A 21,750-nucleotide genomic window follows, 5' to 3' on the forward strand; every position below is an offset into this window, starting at 1 on the left:
AGGATATCAGACTAGATGGGTTACTGGCCTGGCCCAGTATGGCAAATCATATTTTCTAAGATCCACAGTCAGTACATTGTCTGTGATAGGATAGTCAAAACCCAGTTCAAAAAAACTAAAGCAAAAATAGGTACTTATTGTCAGTTTGCAGAAGACAATACGAAACATAGAACATTGTCAATGCATGAGATGGAGAGACATTGGGCAAAGTATTAAAATATCAGTAGCTCATCAATGTAATGAACTTTGCAACATGCTGCTTAAGGGGTTTTCTATAAGATTCTTCAAACATATGAACACTATTACTAGTTCTTTATTATGGCTAGGGAAGAAGTGATAGCTAGATTTCTCAGTACACCCATCAACCTATGGGATAATTACATTTTCTAAGTATTGAATATTAATATGGTATTGCATGAGACTGTGGCAGGGTAACCCTTGCCAAAACTGACAAAACTGTCCTGCAGGAAGGATATCCAGTAAATGGGATTATCTACATTATTACAAGATTATTCACTCTAGAGATTTGTTGGTTGAGTAAAAAAGAGAGAGGGGAGGCCCAACAGGACTATGGTTTAACCAGTGTTTTTACTTTTTCTGCCACATGCCTTGCTAAAAAAACAGTCTCGCCTGTTTCTAATCATCGTCCTGTCCACCAGTGCACTCCACTGCACCACCTACAGATTTAATAAAAGTGTTACGATTTTCTAAATTGTACACTCCATAATCCCATGCCTTTAAAGCCAGTCTAGTTACACATACCTGATGTGAGAACAGAATCCTGCCCAATACCTCTGGGAGAGCAGAAGGATAGTGACTGCTGCATCACGCAGACTTTACAAGTTCCCCTTCCCACCTGTGGGGTGCAAGCTCTGCTGACCAACATGACTCACTCTTTGGGGGGACCTAGTGGTGATGGTGGTGGTGCAAGAGTACTATAGTCCTTTTACTGTCTGAACACAAGGACCAAGCTTAGCTCTGGGAAGTGATGTGGGGAGGAAAGCTATTAATTCCCTCCTTTCTGCCCTACTATACCCCTACACAATCTGGCAACAATTGTTATCTGCCTCAGCACAGACGTTATTAAAACAAATGCATGGTATAATTTGTATTTAAATACAAGTGACTCTTACATTTAACACCTTTAAACAATTTCATGGAATTGTAGCCATATGACTCTCATTGAAAATCAAAGGCAGCTGTGGAGCTCAAACCCCACACAATTCTCAGCTAATTTAGGGATTGAACTTTAAGTAGTGTAAGGAAGGTGATGCAGGCACTGTCTTTCTATCTCTTTTAATGGTTGTTTTGCTAACTCTATTCAGGATGCAGCACTGCAAGATGTACATTAAAAATAAAAATCTTGTGATGACCCACCTGCTGCATTAATAATGCCTTTCGATTTATCTGTATGTGTTAGTTTTGTAAAGTACACTTTGTTGCACTTTCTTGGTCACTTGTGACAAGTTGGAATTGTTTTTATCTAGTGCAAACATGCCTGTTCCCAAGACAAAGTAATCGTGACATTTAATAAATTGTCCCCAAGGTGTATTTTTGAATATTCACTGCCTTCCCTTTAAATGGTCTTTCATGTAATGCAACGGCTTATGGTTATAAAATAAAACCACCAAGAGCCAGGGGCGGCTCTATGTTTTTTGCCGCCCCAAGCACGGCAGGCTGGTGGCTTTCGGCGGCACGCCTGCGCGCGGTCTGCTGGTCACGCGGATTCAGCGGCATGCCTGCGGGAGGTCCGCCAGTGCCACGCCATCAGCGTCCCCGCCGCCGAAGCCGCGGGACCGGCGGACCTCCCGCAGGCATGCCGCCGAAGGCCGCCTGACTGCCATCCTCACAGCAACCAGCAGGCCACCCCCCGCGGCTTGCCGCCCCAAGCACGCGCTTGCTGCACTGGTGCCTGGAGCCGCCCCTGCCAAGAACCCATTTTTCATCGTGTCTAAATAGCATATCCACATTTGAGAACTTGAATCAACACTTAGGCATGTGAATGGCCATTTTATGGACCTAAGTGTGAATTTAAATGCCCAAATGTGGGATTTAGATGTCCTGTTTAGATTTCCACATTTGGTCATGAATATCTGAAGGGTCTTTTAACAACTTTTCCAGAACACTTCAGGTTCACATTGAACATTATATGAATGCTCATTATGTTTTCCAGAGTCTCAGCCAGAGTTTTTCATCATCATTTAATTATTCAAGAATGTAAGTGTGCAAAAAAAAAATCTAATAACAGAAGACCACTATTCTGTGTAGATGCTAATACAAAGGCCTGGTCTACCCTACAACATTAGGTTGGCTTAACTACATTGCTCAGGACTGTGAAAAATGTCATGTCCTGTGCAATGTAATTAAGCCAGCCTAAGTCTTCCATGAGCCTAGCTACTGCCACTCAGAGAGGTAGATTTACTACAGTGATCGAATAACCCCTTCTGTTCCTGAAGTGTCTAATGTAGACATACCCAAAACCTTTGATATACCACTAATGTATTTCTTAAAAAAAACCAAAACAGTATTCTCAGTTCAAGGTTACCTCCAATACCACCTCACGCAGTAGATACATACAGGCATTTTGCCTTAACTGAAGCCTGCTCTTCTCTTTGTCTGGTAATGCAACTGGCCTAAGCCAGAAGCCCAGGCAGCTTTGCTGATACCTGTGGCACTGTCCTTTTAGTGTATGTAGGTGATCAATATATCATCAATGTTATCAAATTGGATAACAGTTTATGAGCCAAAAAAGGTATTGTGTTCTGTAATACTCTGTTTAGGCCTTGTGTTGGGGTGTGTCATCCCCATCCTGGGTCAGCAAGGGTTAACTAGCTGCTAGGAGCCCACTCAGCCCCTGCCCTGCCACATTTGCACTTGCTGTCAGGTAGTAAGGGTGGGGCAGTTAAAAAGGAAAGAGGAAAGCTCAGTAAGAGCAGCCCTACTATCCTTTGCTCTCTGAGGAAAGGGCATGCTCAGTACCTCTCCCAAGACTGATTACCAGAGTCTCCCCAGAGGAAGGTAGGCCTGGGACAGGATTATTGTGGGTTTTTTTCTCTGTGGGACTAGTTCTTTGCTCTGCTGCAAAATACCATAGGGTTTTTCTGTGCCACCGGGGACTAGCCTGAGGGATCTAAGGAGACTGTGGCAGGGTAACCCTTGCCAAATAAACCCTGTGGACTTCTGGGGACTGGTCTACACTACAGCTGTAAGTCATCCTAAGTTACGCTACTTCAGTTACATAAGTCGACTTAAGTTAGGTTGACTTAGAGCCAGGGCCGGCTCCAGGCACCAGCTGACCAAGCACGTGCTTGGGGCGGCACCTTAGAAGGAGCAGCCAATGTTGGGGTGGCGGGGGGCGCTCGCGGTGTTTTTGGTTTTTTTGTTCGGCGGGGAGGCGCTCAAGGGTTTTTTTTTTGCGGGTTTTTTTGTTTGTTTCAGCCGGACAGCGCGGGGGGTGTTTCAGCGGCGCGGCGCTGGGGGGGGGGCGTGGAGGTTTGGGCGGCCTGGTGTGGCACCCCGGGGGTTTGGGCGGCCTGGTGCGGCGCTCGGGGGGCAGTGGGGGTTTGGGCGGCCTGGCGCGGTGCGGCGCTCGGGGGCGGGGGTTTGGCCAGCCCGGTGCGGCGCTCGGGGGGGGGTTTGGTTGGCCCGGCGAGGCGCTCGGGGGTTTGAGCGGTGAGGCGCGGCGCTGGGAGGGGGGTGTTACGGCGGGGCGGCGCTCTTCTTTTTTGCCTGGGGCGGCAAAAAAGTTAGAGCCGGCCCTGCTTAGAGCGGTGTCTACACTGCACTGTGTCAATGGGAGATGCTCTCCTGCCTACTTACCTTACTCTTCTTGGGGACCTGGAATACAGGAGTCATCGGGAGTGCACTCTGCCACCAATCGCAGCAGTGCTGATTTAGCCATAAGTATAGACAAGCCCTTGAGTCCTACTCAAGTGTGCCAGGTAATTTTTCTTGGACAGTGAAGAGCATGGTCACATGCCTCAACCACAACCCCTGATGCAAGAAACCCTTATTGTGGGGGAAGTTTGGACTTAGTTGTGATTCCAGTTTTTGAAACTCAGCTTCATCTCGAGTGGGACTAATTGCTACATAGCTAATGTATGTTCAGATTATAAATACCCAACACACTAGGAAACAAACAGTCTGGTTTTTCCTACTTTCTGAAGTGCTGTCATTTTCCAGTGGAAATGACAATTCCACTAAAGTGGAGGTTAAAAATTGTGGTTAAAAATGGGTTCATATTTACAAATACATATTATAAAAACATGTTATTCTGTATCACTGTGATTAATCTGTTTAAAAGATAGTGGAAAAACAAACACCAGGACAGAACCTTCCTTCAGTCCAGAATGTCAGGTACTTTAATTATTCTCAGTCTGGAGGTTCATGTCTTTATTAAATTAATAAAAGGTGTAAAATTAGAAATCGGATGCTTTCTACTCTTGATCCTGAGGCCTCCCCATCTGTGTAATAGGCATGCCCTTCTTTCATTTTATTTTTGGCACCCTAAATTCAATCCCTAATCTGGGTCCTTCAGTTGCTGAACCAACGCACTATTGATGAACTGACATCTAAGCAAAATACATTTCTGAAACGTAACAAATGAAGGCTGAAATGCACCCCTGTGCAGGGGGTCAGTGAAAGGCTCCTTAGGCAACACCAGTTTAAGTCCTGAGGGGTAGCATTTCAGAAAGCATTCAGCATTGCCCTTACTCCCCTCCCATTGAAATCGAGAGTTTTACTCCTGACTTCAGGGGCAGCAGAGTTAGGCCACTACTTTTCTATACCATACACCCATACTATACAACATAAGTATGGTTTCCCTGGTGTGTAGGCCTTCTGCACATGGCTCAGTTTCACTCTAAATGTTTGCCAATTTTATTCCTGTATTTCTTCGTTAGTTTTATTTTACTTGTGAGCCACAGCTAATAATCTTCATTTGTTCTCTCCCTCTTTAGGTCAATATCAAACACTGGCATTAAGTTTTTACCTACTGTACATAAGCTACAATCTCTCCAGAAAGTTGTATTGTAAGTTTATATTGGCTGCTTTTAACTTTTTGTTATCTCCATTCAAATGGTCTGCTCCTCTGATAAGATCTTGGACACGTTTCCCTTTGCATTTGTTTAGTGACTTTGTCACTTCATCACCAGTTGTAATCTGGTGTGCATTGATAATTTGTTTTACATTATTTGAGTGTTCCTGTGACTTCTCTATACAAGATTTTATATATGGCATGTGACAGAGAACTTTTTATTTGGTTCATGGGACCAACAATAACCTTTAACTTCTAAGTCACCAATTTAAATTCAAGCCAGACTGGTAGAGACCGAAATTTGTTGTCATCTGGTGACTGTTCTGTGGTCTGTGTGAAATGAGTTGGTCTGAATCCACTTCCCAGTGGACAGGTTACAAAAAAATCACTGCAGTCAACACCTGTGTTGGCAATAGAGGTGGTTGGAAAATAGGGTAATATTTCCCTTAGAAAATTTCAACAAAAATGGAGAACAAATCATTAATTTGTGTTGAAAAACCAAGAACGCAAACATTTTTCAGGTTGTTTTTTTCCCAACAAAAAATCAACACTTTCCATGGAAAGCAAGCACTCTCTGTGAAAATTTTCATTTAGTCAAAAACCTAATTTTTCCATCAAAAACCAGCTTTGATAATCCTGACCCCTGGAAGTCAGTAGGAATTTTGCAATGGACTTTAATAGGGTCAGGAATTCACTATCAAAAACACAGTTTTGATAGAAATTTTTCAACAGCTCTGGCTGGCAGTCACAAGCAGCCAGGGAATGAATAGTCACTCTTGTTTCATCCTTACAGGTGGCTGGTGTTGAGGTATATTAATAGAAAGTTGGGGTATATTTCCACTACTCTTGCTTAGATTTAAATCTTATATGACATTAATCTTCAGGAATATTAATCCTCCACCTATCTTGGGTACTGCTATTCAAATATATAGGTACTGTGTTTTGTCAAGTATGGAGTTTCTGGAATTGCACTCTAGCTCTTTGTGACTCCATATAGCAGGTACAGCATGCAAGGATCCATGTAACCTTTTTTCTAGGCAGCTTTGTAATCATCTTCAGACTTAGTTACTCTGGATCGATCTATGCTAGAGAATCACAGGTTATTTGCCTGAGGTGAAATTCCTCCCTTTGCAGAAGGCAACACCATTTAAGTCCCAAAATAGATGTTGGTTGAAGTCCTGGCCCTCTTAAAGTCAATTGCAAAGCTCCTGTTGACTTCAGAGGAGCAGGATTTCATTCCATAATTGGGAATTTAATGGTATGTGTGTGCACGTGCGGATGTGTGTGTGCATGTATGTATAAATGTTATAAGGCCTTGTCCTGGCTCTTTGTACAGGTGTGAATTTCACTTACTGATGCTCCTGTTGATTTCAATCGGAGTTACACTTGCAGAATGAGGCCCCTGTTTAACTATCAGTATCGTGGCCATATATAGCACTCAGAATGAGACAAGTTTAAAGCTGCATTAAGTTTCAGGCATTGCAAGTAATTCATTATGTTCACTGCTTTCCATTAAAAACAGCATGAAAACAACAATTCTCCCAGTCTAAATTATGAGTAATACTGTTTAACTTCTTGGAGCTGTATTTTGAGCAAGTAACAGAAATGTGTATGAGTATATCCTTTTATACATCAGTCATCCTTTATCCTTTTATATATAACAGTCTACTGTGGAACTGACTGAAATGAATACTTGTCAATGCAATAAACTGTCAGAGGCCCCAGTTTAGCCTGTGCCTAGTTTTAAGCACATGAGTAGTTGACATTAGTGGAGGAATTACTTACATGCTTAAGTACCTTGATGAATCAGGGCCAAAAAAGACGACCCTTCTCTGCATTAGTTTAGGGGCCAATCCTGCAACTTCTTTAATTACTTGTTGTGGCAGTATTATTCATGGGTCTGAGGCTCAAAGGATCCAGCCCTAAGTGCATACTGTTGATTTTGCCTTGCTTAAGATGCATGCTCTAGAAAACAAAAAGCAAAAGTATGGAAGTAATTGCTCCCATTTCACTCCCCAGCAGTACTTGGACAAACTTAGTGATATCATTCAGGAAACCTACATGTAAAATATTTTCTCAGATCTAATGTAAAGAAAAATTTCTTTGGTGTTTGAAGTGTCGTTTCCTGTCAAAGAAATGAAAGGATCACAGAGCTACAAAACTGTTTAATTTTTACTTTACTTTCTTTTTCAGAGATATTCAAGATAATATAAATATACGTACAATTGAAAGGAATTCCTTCATGGGCCTGAGTTCTGAAAGTGTCATTATGTGAGTAAGAATTAGCAAATACCACATCTTAGTTCACATCTTCTCCAGAATAGAGCCTGAGAAACTTTGTTGGGTGCTATTTTATAGGTTTGCAAAATGAATTTTACCCTGTAATTCAAACATGTGTGGGGGTTTTTACCCCATGAAGATTGAATTCATTTATAACAAATTCTGGCTGGAAGAAACTTGTCTTGTTGTTAAATACTTGTATTGTGCAGCTCCTCAAGACACCAGGCAGGGATTGGAGCCCCAGTGCGACACACACAAAACAAAAAGACGATTCTTGTCCCACACATTTGTCAAAGTATGTAACAAAAGACAACATGTAGATACAGGAAACAGATGGGAGGAAGCCAATGGCATGGGGCAACAGTGAGAGCTATATATGTGCTGTGTGTCAGGGATAGAACTGCCCCCCAAAAGTTAGGCTGGCAAGCATACAAATGGGGCCAGCAGAGCATCATGGAGCCAATAAGCCTGATGGCTGTCTCCTCCAAGTATAAACTTAGGGCAGCAGAGAATCATTAGATATCCTCTTTTTTTCCATCAGAATGGTATCCCCCCATTATCACTGCTCTTTTTACACAGCCTTTGTTTATTCTTCACTCTGTCTGTGCTCTACTCCATTTGTCACCCTCATTTTCACTGGGTTTCTTTTCTCTGATCCCTTTCTGCCCCTTTCCTCCCCAGTTTTTCCTAAGTAGAAATTGAACCCAGAACCCACTTTAAAATCCCCACCCCATTTAAATGGGTTTGCAAATGGGCAAAGCTCCTAACTAAGAAATATCTCTTGTCTTCTTTTATACTTTCAGTATTCAGTAATCTCTCTCTCCCTCCTGACTTTTCATTTCAGATCTGTATTTTAGAACCACAGCAGAGCATAGAGAAAATTTAACAATTAATGGTACCAAGGTTAAAGACCATGATGGTTCCACATAATACAAATTGTGTTCCAAAGGACGAATAGCTCATACATATTTGCAATCAGATACATCATTCAAAGACATTCATTATTCAAGCAAATTACATGTAGATATGTGTAAAATATGGTATACTTGTACATAACGCTAATATATTGTTACAGACCAGTTCACAATGCAGTTTCATGCTGTGTAGTTAGACGACGTCTCATTTGACTTAACAATCATGTTTTTTAATGAACTAGCTGGGTTTCCAGATCCCTTTTATAGGCACATTGAATGTTTGTTTGCTGTACTAAAAATCTTCTTTCATCCCACCTAGGCCAGTGCCTAGTTTGGAAAATTTACCATTACTCCCTGCAGCTTGACTCAGATATAGGAAGCAGGGGTCATGTAGCAAGGGACCAATTCTGATCTTACTGATTTGGGTGGAAGCAGGATCAGACCCTCAATATTTGAAGATAGAGCTATAGCAAAGTTAATTACTATCACCCCTCGTTTGTCTACCCCAGACGTTCTCAACCTTTTTCTTCCTGAGCTCCCCCCGCTTCCCCAACATGCTATAAAACTCACCGGTCCACCTGTGCCACAGTAACTGGTTTTCTGCATATAAAAGCCAGGGCTGGGTTTAGTAGGTAGCAAGCAGGGCAATTGCCTGGGGCTCCATGCCACAGGGGCCCCCACGAAGCTACATTGCTCAGGCTTCAGTTTCAGCCCTGGGTGGCAGGACTCAGGGACCTGGCTTCAGCCCCATGTGATGGGGCTTCAGCTTTCTTCCCTGGGCCCCAGCGAGTCTAATGCTGGCTCTGCTTGGAGGCCCCTCTGAAACCTGATCGAGGCCCCCTAGGGAGCCCCGGACTCCTGGTTGAGGATCACTGGTCTACCCCACCGTTTATCCATCCCATCCCCCTGAAAATCTACCAGATGTGGATAGTATTCTCTGAAGAGTGAAAAAGTATTATCAGAGATATTCCCACTGTTATATGGAATAGCTACCCAGAGAATAAGACCCTAAATCTCATTCGTTTACCTTTTCTGTCTTATTTAATCATAATGATAATACTTAGCACCTATATATAGCACTTTGCATCTTTTAAGCACTGTACAAACAGCACCTTCTTAATTTCTACAAACCCCTAAGAGGTGAGGTAACTAACTACTGTGGAGCAAGATTCTTTCCTGTCATCTGATTTCTTTATGCCACCTGCCACCCTAGCAACATGAAGGGACCAGAAAACTGTCTTATCTCCCTTGCTGGGGATTCCCCAAGCTTGTAGGAATACCATGTTGAGCCTGAGGCTCTTGTGCCACCCATCCCATGGTATAGTGGTCATTTTGGGGAGGACTGAGATCTGAGTGCTACTGCACTCCAGCTATTCTGTACTGGTGTAATGGTCCCTTGGGGTCAAAGCCAGCTAACTTTAGAGCAGACCTCAGGCTGCAGTAAACTACATGAGGGTTGGGGTTGGCATAGAACTAGCCCCAGAATCAGGGAGTCACAACTAGCTCCTCTGCCCCCACATCAACAGGATCCACATCAACTACATCCACCGAAAATGAAGGACAGCCTATTCCAAATTATGGAATATCTAGTGGACTGCTTCCCTCCAAGATCCTTCTCGAGCGGGACAGCTTTGATTCATTCCATGTCACTAGAAGCCATAGAGTGGATGACAAACCTGGACATCAGCCTTTAATGTTCCTTTTCAAGTTGCCATACCAAAAAACTGCATCCAATGGACAATGGGTGCAGCTGAAAATCCAGCCCATTATCTTTATTTTATAGAGAGAAAACAGACACAAAGATTAGGTGATCTATCCAAGGCCACAAAGTAAACCAATGACACAGCTAGGATTAGAATTCAAGAGTCTGTGACTCCCAGCCCCATTCTGACTTAACTAGACCAGTGGATCTCAGTCTTTTTTTTTTTTTTTTTTGGACTGTGACCCTTAAAATGAAGACGAGATGGGTAAGATAGTCTCATGCTGCTGCATGGGATGATTTTGGGATATGAGGCTGATGGAATTCAGAGGTAGCCCTCAGGGCTTGTCTACACAAACACTTAGTTTCCAGAAAACTGGGATATAAATCTCCTGTACACTGAGTATCCATGTGAACCGTATTGCAGTGCACTAAAAGATCCATAGTGCACTTTGATCTTCCCTGCTTTGAAATGGGAATAGATTAAAAGTGCACTATAGAACTATTATTGCATGGCCGGAGAATCCTCACAGACAGTTAGTGTGTGACAAGATAGAACAGGGTAGATTACACTGCAGCTTGCCACAAACTAAGTATTCATATCAATATCCCCTAAAATTGTGCATAGCTCTGTGGTTGCCATCTACACGGGTGAATTTCACCCACAGGGACTATCATGGATGGGTCACAGAAAGATAGGACAAAGCTGCTTTTACACACCTTTGACTTCATTGCAACTACTGTGCTTTTACACAGAAAGTAGAGCTAATTTCTTCCAGGAATGAAGTACAGTATTTAGTTTATTCAGGTTCTGGTATACCTTTAATAAGATCTCATTTTGGTATACCTTTCAGTACTGCATATCTCTCCATAGGAAGGAAATACCTCATTTTAAACCCAAATTTGCCTCCATCCCCACATAACCCTAATGTTCCTTCACTTGCACTATTGTGAAATATTTATATCAGAAATAGTAATCCATGGAACTAAGTTTATTATGTTAAAAAAATAGATCCCATGTCATGTAAAGCCCCCAGCATCCCTATGTTATTTGTGTTCCATATTCCAGCCTTGGCAGGCATATCTGATCACTGCTGCACATTTTAGCCAATATAGACCAACTAAAAAGAACATTCTGTATTATTGTTGAGGAAATGCTTCACAAAGGAAAAAAAACAAAATTATATTCTCAGAAGGATGTTTTAAAAAAGGAAAGGCATAATGTGAGTCACTTGCACTCTCACTTCCACTCTCCAGTCAGTTTTATGCTTCAACAGCTTTCTCAGTCAGATCCTTTTAAATACCCACTAAACACTGTTGATTTCATTGTTCCAGGATTTCTCCCTAGAGGTTAATAGTGTGTTTAGAGCTGAAAGTCAAACCATATCTGAAGATGTGTGCAGGAGGGCAAACTGAAGTTTTATGTAAATTCAGTTAAGAACTCCTAAAAATATATAAAAGATTGAAATTCACCCCAACGCAAAGTCTATGCCTCACCTTAAACATTCAAAATTCAGCATAAATGAAACTTAAATGGTGCTATAGACTTTGTGCTGGCCTTCTGCACAGGAGTGAATTTCACCCTTATTTTGTAAATGTACCAATACAGTGATCAAACATAAACACAAAAAGCCAAATTCCGGAGCTCTCGAGTTATTTTTACTCAACGTACTCAGGCAAGACTTCCATTTTAGTCTGAAGTTGCTCAGGATATGTGCTGGTTTAAATAAGAGAAGAATTTGGGCCAAAGGGAGGTTGGCTATGTGAGAGTTGAGTAAAAAGTGACTGAGGACTCCAGGGTTTAGCTCAAAGGTAAATGTATAATTTTTATATATTTTTTGCTTGAAAGTAGTGGCTGTATTTTTCCTCCAGGTGATTGCCGTGCATAGTCAGGATTGTATGGCAGCAGGATCCATACTCAGCAGGGTAGTATCACAAACTTAGCACGATGTGCAGTGATAGAACACAATGAGTGCCAATATTATGATTTTTTTAAAAAATCAGAGTGGCAGATGCTAACTAATATGAATGATGTCACATAATAAATGTGTCAGATGGTAAAAACAGTATCCGATTGTCTTGCCTTTCTGTGTTGGCTCACTCATTTCTAATAGTGCCTGTGAGTGGATGGGATAGGAGACAGTTTCCATGATCTGATCTGACACACATTGCAGACGTTGAGTCATGTACATCTGTCTTTCGTGGTCAAAGGAGTAATCTTTCCAGCCAAGCCTATACTTGATTTTCATGTTGACCTAAGTCCACCATCGTGAACCTTAGATTAGTGGGTCACTTGCATGCTTTCGCTGTGAACAAGAAGTAAAATGTGTAGGTTTTCTGAAAGTTTAGTTTAATTGTTTGTTTCATGCCATCAGTCAGGCCTGTCATTCAGTGCCAGAGGGGGTGAGTGGTACAGAGTAACAATAAAGGAGATGAAAAACTATACTGTATAAATGATAAATATAACTGACCCAAATGTCAATTTTTTGGATCATGGAGGGAGCATGGGATAGGGACATTAAACATTAATTTGTTAAAGCACCACAGTTAAAACTCAGCAGAAAACACCATGAATTTAAATTCATAGAATTGCTGCCTAATTCTTTTCTCGGAGGGGAGAACATGAGAGAGTAGGGGGTCTGTGGACCATATAGGGGATGTAGTCTGTGAAGGCAGCAGATGCATTAGAAACTCAGCAGCTATCTTGGCAAATTCTGCACTATTTCCACCCAGCTCCCTCCCACTGCCTTGATGTGGAGCCAGTCCCACTCCTTTTCCAGTGCCCTTATCTCTCAGAGGGGGAGAGAGGGCACAGATGGGGAGTTACTGCTGGTCCCAGCAGCACTAATGTGCCAGCAGATTTTCATGAGAACTTTGCCTGTTAGAGGAGAATGCTAAAAAGTCTGATGGCTCCTGGGAGTCCCCTTTTTCATTCCCCAGCTATTTCTCCATGCCAAAGCCTCTGAACCCCAATCTTGCAGCACTGGGTCAGTGAGTCCTTCACAGTTTCTGGAGGCAAGTGAGTGCTTTCAGTGAAGCTCCTGCTCTTCCCCTTCCACCTCTTTGGAGTCTTTCCTGTTGCATTTTGCTCCTCTTTGTGGTAATTAGCAGCAGTTAGCCCAAGGTTTGAACAGCACTTTGCAGATGCAAAGTTTGTATGGCATTAACACTAACAGTCAGAAAGATTCTGATTTCACTTACTCTGGTGTAAATCTGGAGGGCCACCTTTGACTTCACTGCAGCTACTCTGGTTTAACATCAATATTAGTGAAAGCAGAACCTGGCCCAGCACATTTAATCCAATTTATCCCAAACAACAGTGGCTGGGATTTTATAATAGCTTTCTGTTAATCCTAGAGATCACCATTTATTTAACTAATTTTATATCACCCAGTAATTCTACTGATGCTTCAGAATTTGGAGCATCTGACTTAATATGCACAAGCATAGTTTTCTGTAATCAATGTTTAAAAATGTGTCTCTTTGTTGCAGACGACTGAATAAAAATGGAATTCGGGAAATTCAGAATCATGCATTTAATGGAACCCACTTGGATGAGCTGTAACTATTCTTATTATTTGGTATTCAGCACAACAATTACTGGGAAATAGTAACCGTAGCAAAGTTATTTATCCCTGTTTGTCTTATTGTTATGTTTTACAGAAATCTTAGTGATAATCACAATCTAGAAAAATTACCTAATGAGGTTTTCCAAGGAGCCAATGGCCCAGTTGTTCTGTAAGTAACAGTCAGATGTTCTTTTCCTCATTATTAACTCTCTATTAGAGATGGGCTCTAGACACAAAATTCAAATTTGGTGGCAGATCTGAATTTCAAATACCCAAAAATTCAGGAGTGTTCAGGTTTGGAGGTTTGTTTCCTCATGTAAAATGTGGATTTGGATCCAGGTTCAGATTTTATAAATATGGATCAGGTTCAGATTTCATATTCCCCCACAAAGTTTAGGAGAGTTTGAATCCAGGGTTTTATTTAATGTTTATCTCCACTTTTTATTAAGCTCTGTTAAAAAGTGGCTATAATGCACTTTATGCAAAAGGCTACACTACTTATTTTCCTTTGTTGTTTTGATCCAATCCAAAGTGGGGAGATCGTCAGCTATTGGACATTGTCCTAATCCGTTAACTTCAGTGGAGCTTGGACAACTTGAACCAGCTGAGAATCTACCCTTACATCTTTGGAGCCTATATCTAAAGCTGAAAATCATACCATGCATAATTTCACTAATCTTTTCTTCTCTGCACATGTTATTTAGGGGAAAGTAACCCATGCAGAAAGGTTCCATAGCAATGAGAATTCTCATAGATCTCTGTCCTTCCTTTTTAATGCATTTAACAATGCACTTCTTCTAAATTTTCTGCAACCGCAAAGCTGTCATCAAGTGTCCAGCAGCAGTACTCACTGTTTTATCAACCCTTTGTTTGCCCCCTAAAACACTGTGCTCAACTGCTTTTACTTCTTATTGTAACACTTTATATTATTAATTGTCATATACATGGCTGACACTGGGAAGCAGAGGGCAGCTGGTAACATTATCTCAAGCTCAGGTTTAGTACAGATCTGAGACTTATTTGCAAGTGTGAGCCGTTGCTCATGCTTCTATTCACAATTTCATGTGAGCAGCAACAGAAGGTGCATGATTCCTTTTTCAGCACCAGCCCATCTATGTATCTGTCTCTCTTCCCTCAGGGCTCACATCCAGCATGCCTCAGGCTGGTAGGAGAGAGGCATGGGTTACTCAAGTGAGTGAAGCGGGGTGGGAGGACTGCAATTCTAGCTGGCAATGCTCATGGGTGCTGCCAAGCTCCTTGTGCCCTCCCCTAGCCCATATTAGCAGCAGCTGCCCTTAGAATTGGGGGAAGGACATTTTATTATTTCAGTGTCAGAAAAGATTTTAGTGTGGCTAGAAAACATAAAAATGAGAGAGAAAAATAGTACATTTAACTTCAGAATCAGATAAGAACTCTTCTGTAGTGCTTATATCTGTGCTTGCCATACCCTCCCTCCATGCTGGGATGTTCAGTGAAGACCTAGTATAAAGCACTACCTTAGGAGTTCCTCCATATTTTTTCCTCCCACTTTTAACATTGGATAGCTACCAGTCCCTATACATGCCTTTAACCTTTGGATAAACTTCTTATTGAAGCATCTTCTGAGCACCAACACAATTGCTCTTTCTTTGGGGAAAAGATAATGCATTGCCTTTGCAAGCTGGAGCCAATACAATCATATTCTGATGGTTTATCAAATTGATTTGGCTGTAGTTCGGATTCATTTGATAGTTCAAATTCAGACACTGAATTATTTGTATAGGAATTATTCTGTTCTATTAATAATGCATCCACAGTTATATGGATGGTATATTGCCTTTTTATCCTGACTGAGAATCATGAAAGAAAGGTCTTCCAGTCATCTGTCACCATAGTGTACACCAGAAATGTGTTTTCACTTATGGAAATGATTGATCTGTAATAACATCTAAGCTGGGAAAAACAGAATTGCTCATATCAAATTTGTGGTGCAGACTGCAATATTTTATTAGATGGTACATCTAATTGTCTTATCTCTTGTTCTTCCTAAACCAGTATCTAGTTGGCAATTAGCATCTCCTTGTATCTTACATCTCAAAATATTGAAATAATGTAAAAGGTTCATAGTGTCATAGATGTTAAGATCAGAAGGGACCACTGTGATCATCTAATTTGAGCTCCTGTATAGCACAGGCCATAGAATTTCACCCAGTAATCCCGGCATCAAGCCCATAATGTCTGGTTGCCTTAGAGCATATCTTTTAAAAATACATCCAATCTTGATTTAAAGACTTCAAGTGATAGATAATCCCCCACATCCTTAAGTAAGTTCCAATGGATAATCATCCTTACTGTTAAAAATGTGCACTTTATTTCCAGTTGAATGATTCCAGCATCAACATTCACCAATTCATGGCATTAGCAGTGAAGCTTTGTTGCTACCAGGTCGATGAGTCACAGGAGGCTCTTGAGGGGTATCCCAATCCCTACCTCTCTGTGAGCCATTGAGCAACCACGTACTCCCCTCTTATGCCTTACCCCAATCCCTAACTACAATCCTGAAGGTGGGATGGGGTAATCTTATTTAGGTCTGAAAAGAATAATCAGCTGACAGCACTATTTCTTTCATCAGGTTTTGCTGATCCTAATAAGAAAACAAGGGGGAAGGGATAATTGTACGGGAGCCCAGCCACACTATTCCTGCAATTTCTACATTGGCTCCTGAGTCCTGACAGGCCTACTAAGATTATGCTTACACTGCACACCTTATAATCGTGCGGTTATGCTGCTGCAGCCACGCCATTGTAAGGTGCGTTGTGTAGTCGCTCTTTATTGCCAGGAGAGAGCTCCACTTCCAATGAGGGGTGGTAGCTTCATCTCTGGGAGCATGGCTCCTACCGACGAAGCACTGGCCACACCAGCACTTTTCGTCATTAAAACTTTTGTCGTTTAGGGGGGTGCCAGTGTAGACAAAGCCTAAGCCTGATGCAGAGCTGCCCCAATGGTCCTTTTCGTCATTAAAACTTTTGTCGTTTAGTGGGGTGCCAGTGTAGACAAAGCCTAAGCCTGATGCAGAGCTGCCCCAATGGTCCTCTTAAGGTCTGCAGGCAAACAGTAACAGGACAGTAGCTATCTATTCCAATTGATTAGTCACCATATGCTCTCTGGATAGGTTTTTAGGCACTACTGTGATCCACTTGGGTGCCACCTAATCCTGTAGGCTCCTAAACTCACTCAGCCCTTAAATGTTTGCAATAAAAGTTTCCTAAGCATCTGTGGTTTTGCCTCTGGGCATGCTCACTGCTGCCTCACTCAAGGAGCGATTCACAAACAAGGGAAGATAATTCAGCCACCTAACTTGCATGTGGGGGCCACTCAGGTAGGCATGCTTATATGCCACCTACCAGGTCAGGCACCTGAGGCAACTTCACAGAACAGCTGGGAAGGGGAAGGCCCTCCCTTATAACTTTTAGCACAGTGGTAGGCGTCTCACCTGGGAACTGGGAGTGGAAGAATTGATTTGAAACATCTCCCATGAGTGCTCTAACCACTAAACTATAGAGTGATCATGCTTTCTCTGGCCCAATTATTTAATTAAAGTGGAACAACTTCAATAGGAGAGACTGAGGGAGCCCCACATGAGAATATTTGACTCTAAATGTGAATGTCATTCACACCAATTGTATGAAACTTATTATTGACATTTGATCTCCCCAACTACTGAATGTACTACTACTGAAAGTGGCCACTAGATGTATCTCATAATAAAAATAACTTGTGCCTATTGTGTAATTTATATCAAATGAAATATTGCCATGATATAGAAAAGTTATCAATGAAATAGAGACTGAATGTTTTGAGGATGGAGAAAAGCTATGCTTCCAAATTAGGTCAGCTCATCTACTTCATTAGGGCAAGCTCTTTTCTTTGATAACACAAGTCAGAGAACATAACAATGTGGGGCACATATCTGACTGCAGGAAGGATTGGGCAACATATTGCTTGGTTCATTTTACTGCTATTGTTAAAGGAAGCAGCATGCTCCCCTGCTTTCCCATGTTGATGGACACAGCATATACAGTAGGCAGATGGCCCAGCCGGGCATGCCCCCTCATTAGCAGACAGTGCCCCATATGAGATGTGTTATGCCAATTATAACTCTCTAGAACACTGGGGAGAAATCCTGCACTGCTCCTTGACAGCAGGTGAAGGACCACTGGCCTCCTTCCAGTATCTGTGCAGCACAAGGAAGGATTTTGTGTTTACATCACAGGATATTTTCCCTCTCATTGCCTGTCTAGTTCTTTTTATAATAACTTTATAGTTGTAGCCTCCATCACTACCTTTGATAGTCCATTTCACAAGTAACTGCCTTCCACATAAATACATTTATTTGCACCTTCTGTAATGCTCGCTCTATTCTGAGCTTCAGTCTCTTCTCTCTCTCCTTTTTGAACCTGTTACCCTCTGGAAATGTTTTGTTGTTTTCACTCCTAGAAATTTGAAGCTCATCTTTTTAATGAACACAAAACTTAATTTTCCCAACCTTTCCACACAGTTGCTACCTCCCATGTACCTATCTGTTGCTTTCTGCATTTTGTTCCAGTTCCTCATTTTCCTTCCCATAATAAGGTGTCCAGGATTGTCCATAATAATAATTCAGGTGTGATTTCATCAGCCCTTTTTATAGTGCTATAATAATCTTCCTCACTGATTGGTGCATTTCAGTATTTCCTAAACCCTGCCTCACAAAGAGCTAATGGTTTTCAGTTGTCATGTACCAGATCCTTTATTGCTACTAGAGAATGTAGATTATTTGTCTTCTATTTTTAATGAATCTATAATACTCAACAATAGTCTTCAATGAACATCAGCTCGGGTCTCCCACTTTAAGCCCAGTCTCTATTTTTTTCTTTGGTACTGACCCACTCAATCATTTTTTCATCATCTACAAGCAGGCACACTTTTGTGTTTGTTTCCTCCTCCTTTTCATTGATTTATAGTTTCAAAAAGACTGGACTTAATGTCCGCTACTGATCTTCCCTTCTTAGCATTTTCCTTCCACCTGATTTGTGCTGGTATATTTCAACTTTGGTTACTAAAGCAATTTTTTTTATCCAGGCTAGAATTTCACCATCAATAGCTGCTTTCTAATGTTATAAGCAGTTTCTTTCATTCTTTTTTATGCACTGCTCTGTTGCAAGCCTTCTTGAAGCCCAGTTATATGGTCTTTTGTTTCACACTTGTTGACCCTTATTGTCACCATCTCAAGGAAAATAATCCTATTTGTTAAGCATGCTTTCCCCCTTCAGAGACCAAGCCATGACTGTCTTTGATGTCTGTACCTGTCCAAATCTTCTCTTATTTGGTTTCACATCAGTGATTTTTAGAATCTTTTCGAGGCAGACATCAGATGAACGAAATGAGAAAGTACAACGTCATCCTCTGATCCTGTTTTCAATGTGGCTGTCCAGACAGCTTCTTTCCAATCACTAGTCTCTTATAATGGGCAGGAGCCAAAAATGTCTCTAAATTGAGGGGTGGGAGAGGGTTGTTAATTTATCTCTTTGCTGAGAGTATTATATGTCTTAAAGGGATATTTCAAAGACAAGAATCAGTTTCCTGCCTGCCTATGGATTAGAAAATATTAAGAAGCTAAGAGCACGATCTACCTACAATTTAAAAAAGCTGCCTGCCTTAGAGAACTTTGTTGCACTGATTGAGGCTAACCTCACCTATCCTAGCCATTGCTGTGCATTCACAAGTTGGAAAAGACAAATGTGAGTAATTTCATTTTTCTTTGCATTTCTGACTGTTGATGGTGAATCAAATAATTAAACTTAATCCATGGAAAAGAGATTAAAGCTAGGTATGGAGTTTTCCCCCAAGTATTTATAATACAAATACATTTGTATATACTGAGAGCAAAGTACATATTAGGGGCCAGATAATCTGCTACTGTAAATGGTCATGCCTGCATTAACATTAGTTAGTTGCAGTACATTCAGTAAGGCCCAATGGGCTTTGCTGGGATGGGCCCTTCAGGAGCCACATTGAAGCCCTTGCAGGGGAGACAACTTTCTAACCTGTTGTGAGAGGCAGACAGAGAGACAACAGGGTGAAATTCTGAACCCATTGAAGTCACTGGGAGTTTTGGCTTTGACTTCAGCAGGTTGATCATAGGGAGTGATGGAAATAATGGACCCAAGGTGGCACACAAATGCACATATTGATCATACATTAACATAAATGTTGTAGGGATACTGTATTTATCCACAGATTTAAATGCCCCGATATGTATGCATTGATACACATGTTTAAATCCCTGATCCTTAAATGGGATCTGTTACTGTACCCTGTGGAATCCCACTGAAGTCAGGTAAGGGGGTGATCTTTTCAGGCTCCTAAATCGGTTTGTCTTGTTGCTTCTGGCTTGCAATCAGCAGAATGCATTGAGTCTTCACGGGTTCTCATCAAGTATTTTCATGTCATCAGGTATTCTTAAAGTTCTGCACATTAATTAGTTTAATCAACTCATAAATCCCCTCAGTTTATATAATTGATAAAGCTGTAGGTGGTGTTCAGAATCCATACAAACTTTTGATATCAATGCAAGCTCTTCTTTTGTTGGATATCCTTAAAAAGATAGGAATTGCCATGTCAGAACAATCCACATTCTAGTTGTCTAGAATCCTTTGTTCAGACATGGCCTATGTGTAGGGCTTGACAGAAAATTAAAACAAAACAAAAAATACAAAGCCCTTAGACTACTACACTAATTTAAATTTTATACTTTTTATTAATTTTATCAAACAGTGAAAAACATTTGGGCTCCCTTGTGCTGGTAGATAATAAATATCACCTTCAGACACTACAGTGCTATCTGTCTTAAGAATGTGAGTCTAATGGTTGAGGCTATAATAATAAGGGGAAAATCTAGCAGAAATTGTTATTTATTGCCCAGTGTGACTCCAGAATACTGGACTCTTTGGTGGGAGAGTTTATCAGATGATGATATTTTCACCTATATCTCCAGTTACCAGGTTTCTGTGGTTAATAAACAGCAATGAGTCTGATCCTGCCACCTTGAAGCTAATGGGACCTTTGCCATTGATTTCAGTGGAAGCAGAATTAGACTCAATTTCTTCACTTGGTGGTGAATGAATTCTATGTTTTCCTTTCCCACAAAAGAAGGATTTAGTCAGGTTTCATGATCAGCTACAATATCCAGTTATTTGGTGTTTGTAATACAGCAGCTAGAGATGCCCATGTTTGTGTTGTGTTGTGATGTTTCCAGCAAGAACTGTACCTCATGATGGAAGAAATACCTTTGGAGCTAAAAATGAGGCAGTGCTACAAAACCAAAAGAGAGCAGAACTGCATTAAAATTCCTCTCACTGACCTCTCAAAGCTCTGTTATTTCCCATTAGAAAAAGTGTTTCCTTGTCAAGACATATTTCCTTTCTTAAGAAAAACAAATATTTGTTCAACATCATCATAGTACTTGTCTCTCTCACACAGAAGATAGTTTGTGGTTTACTGTGGCTCCAGAAAAAAAATCTGTATTCCAATCCCTGCTCCAGAGAATATGCCTATATCTACACTACAAAATTATGTCAACCTAACTTAGGCCGGCATACAGCCACCACAGTTATGAAACCACTTATGTGTGTGTGCACACTTGGCTCCTTGTGTCAGTGATGTACATCCTCTTTAGGAGCGCTTGTGTCAATTGTATTGGCAGTGAGCACCATTGCGCAATGCCTCCTGAAAGCCAGTAACAGTCGACGTAAGCAATGCAGTGTCTACATTGACACTACATCAACCTGATTATATTGACCATGACTCTATGTCCCACTGTTACCCCCCAAATCAGACTCTAGGCACCCTCACAATGGCCTGCCTATATCTGTAATGCACTTGTCAAATTGTCTGTTTTGGCAGGTGAAAGGGGATGGCCTGCCCTAGAGGAATTGCCAGAGTTTTACTAAGGGTTTTCCTCTGACCTTTGGAAAACTTCCCCAGGATAGACTAACTGTTGACTCTTGGGAGGACACGGATACAGCATTCCAATCAAAGTATTGACACTCAGGCATTAATTCTTCAAAAAACAAAATAATCTTTATTCAATATACCTATATTCCCCAATACAATAAACCTTAAAAGCATATATCAAGAAACAAAACACAAATCCTATTAGCACAGCTATGCATGTCAAAGTACCCAATACTGCAATACCATAGAGTTGGAAATGGCTTTCAAGTGGGTACATTC

General features: G+C 41.3%; 1 protein-coding gene across 1 annotated transcript in view; it reads left to right on the forward strand.

The window, feature by feature from the left end:
* LOC113406702 (follicle-stimulating hormone receptor) overlaps positions 1-21,750 on the forward strand; it is a 155,506-nt gene that overhangs the window by 118,332 nt on the left and 15,424 nt on the right. The window contains exons 5-9 of the mRNA XM_026652614.1: positions 4,959-5,030; positions 7,229-7,306; positions 13,421-13,489; positions 13,592-13,666; positions 19,071-19,256. Of these exons, the coding sequence (XP_026508399.1) occupies positions 4,959-5,030; positions 7,229-7,306; positions 13,421-13,489; positions 13,592-13,666; positions 19,071-19,256 (480 nt within the window). The remainder of the gene's footprint in view (positions 1-4,958; positions 5,031-7,228; positions 7,307-13,420; positions 13,490-13,591; positions 13,667-19,070; positions 19,257-21,750) is intronic.

The sequence above is a fragment of the Terrapene carolina genome, unplaced genomic scaffold (assembly GCF_002925995.2).
Source record: "Terrapene carolina triunguis isolate 2854851 unplaced genomic scaffold, T_m_triunguis-2.0 Scaffold126, whole genome shotgun sequence".
Lineage (NCBI taxonomy): Eukaryota > Metazoa > Chordata > Testudines > Emydidae > Terrapene > Terrapene triunguis.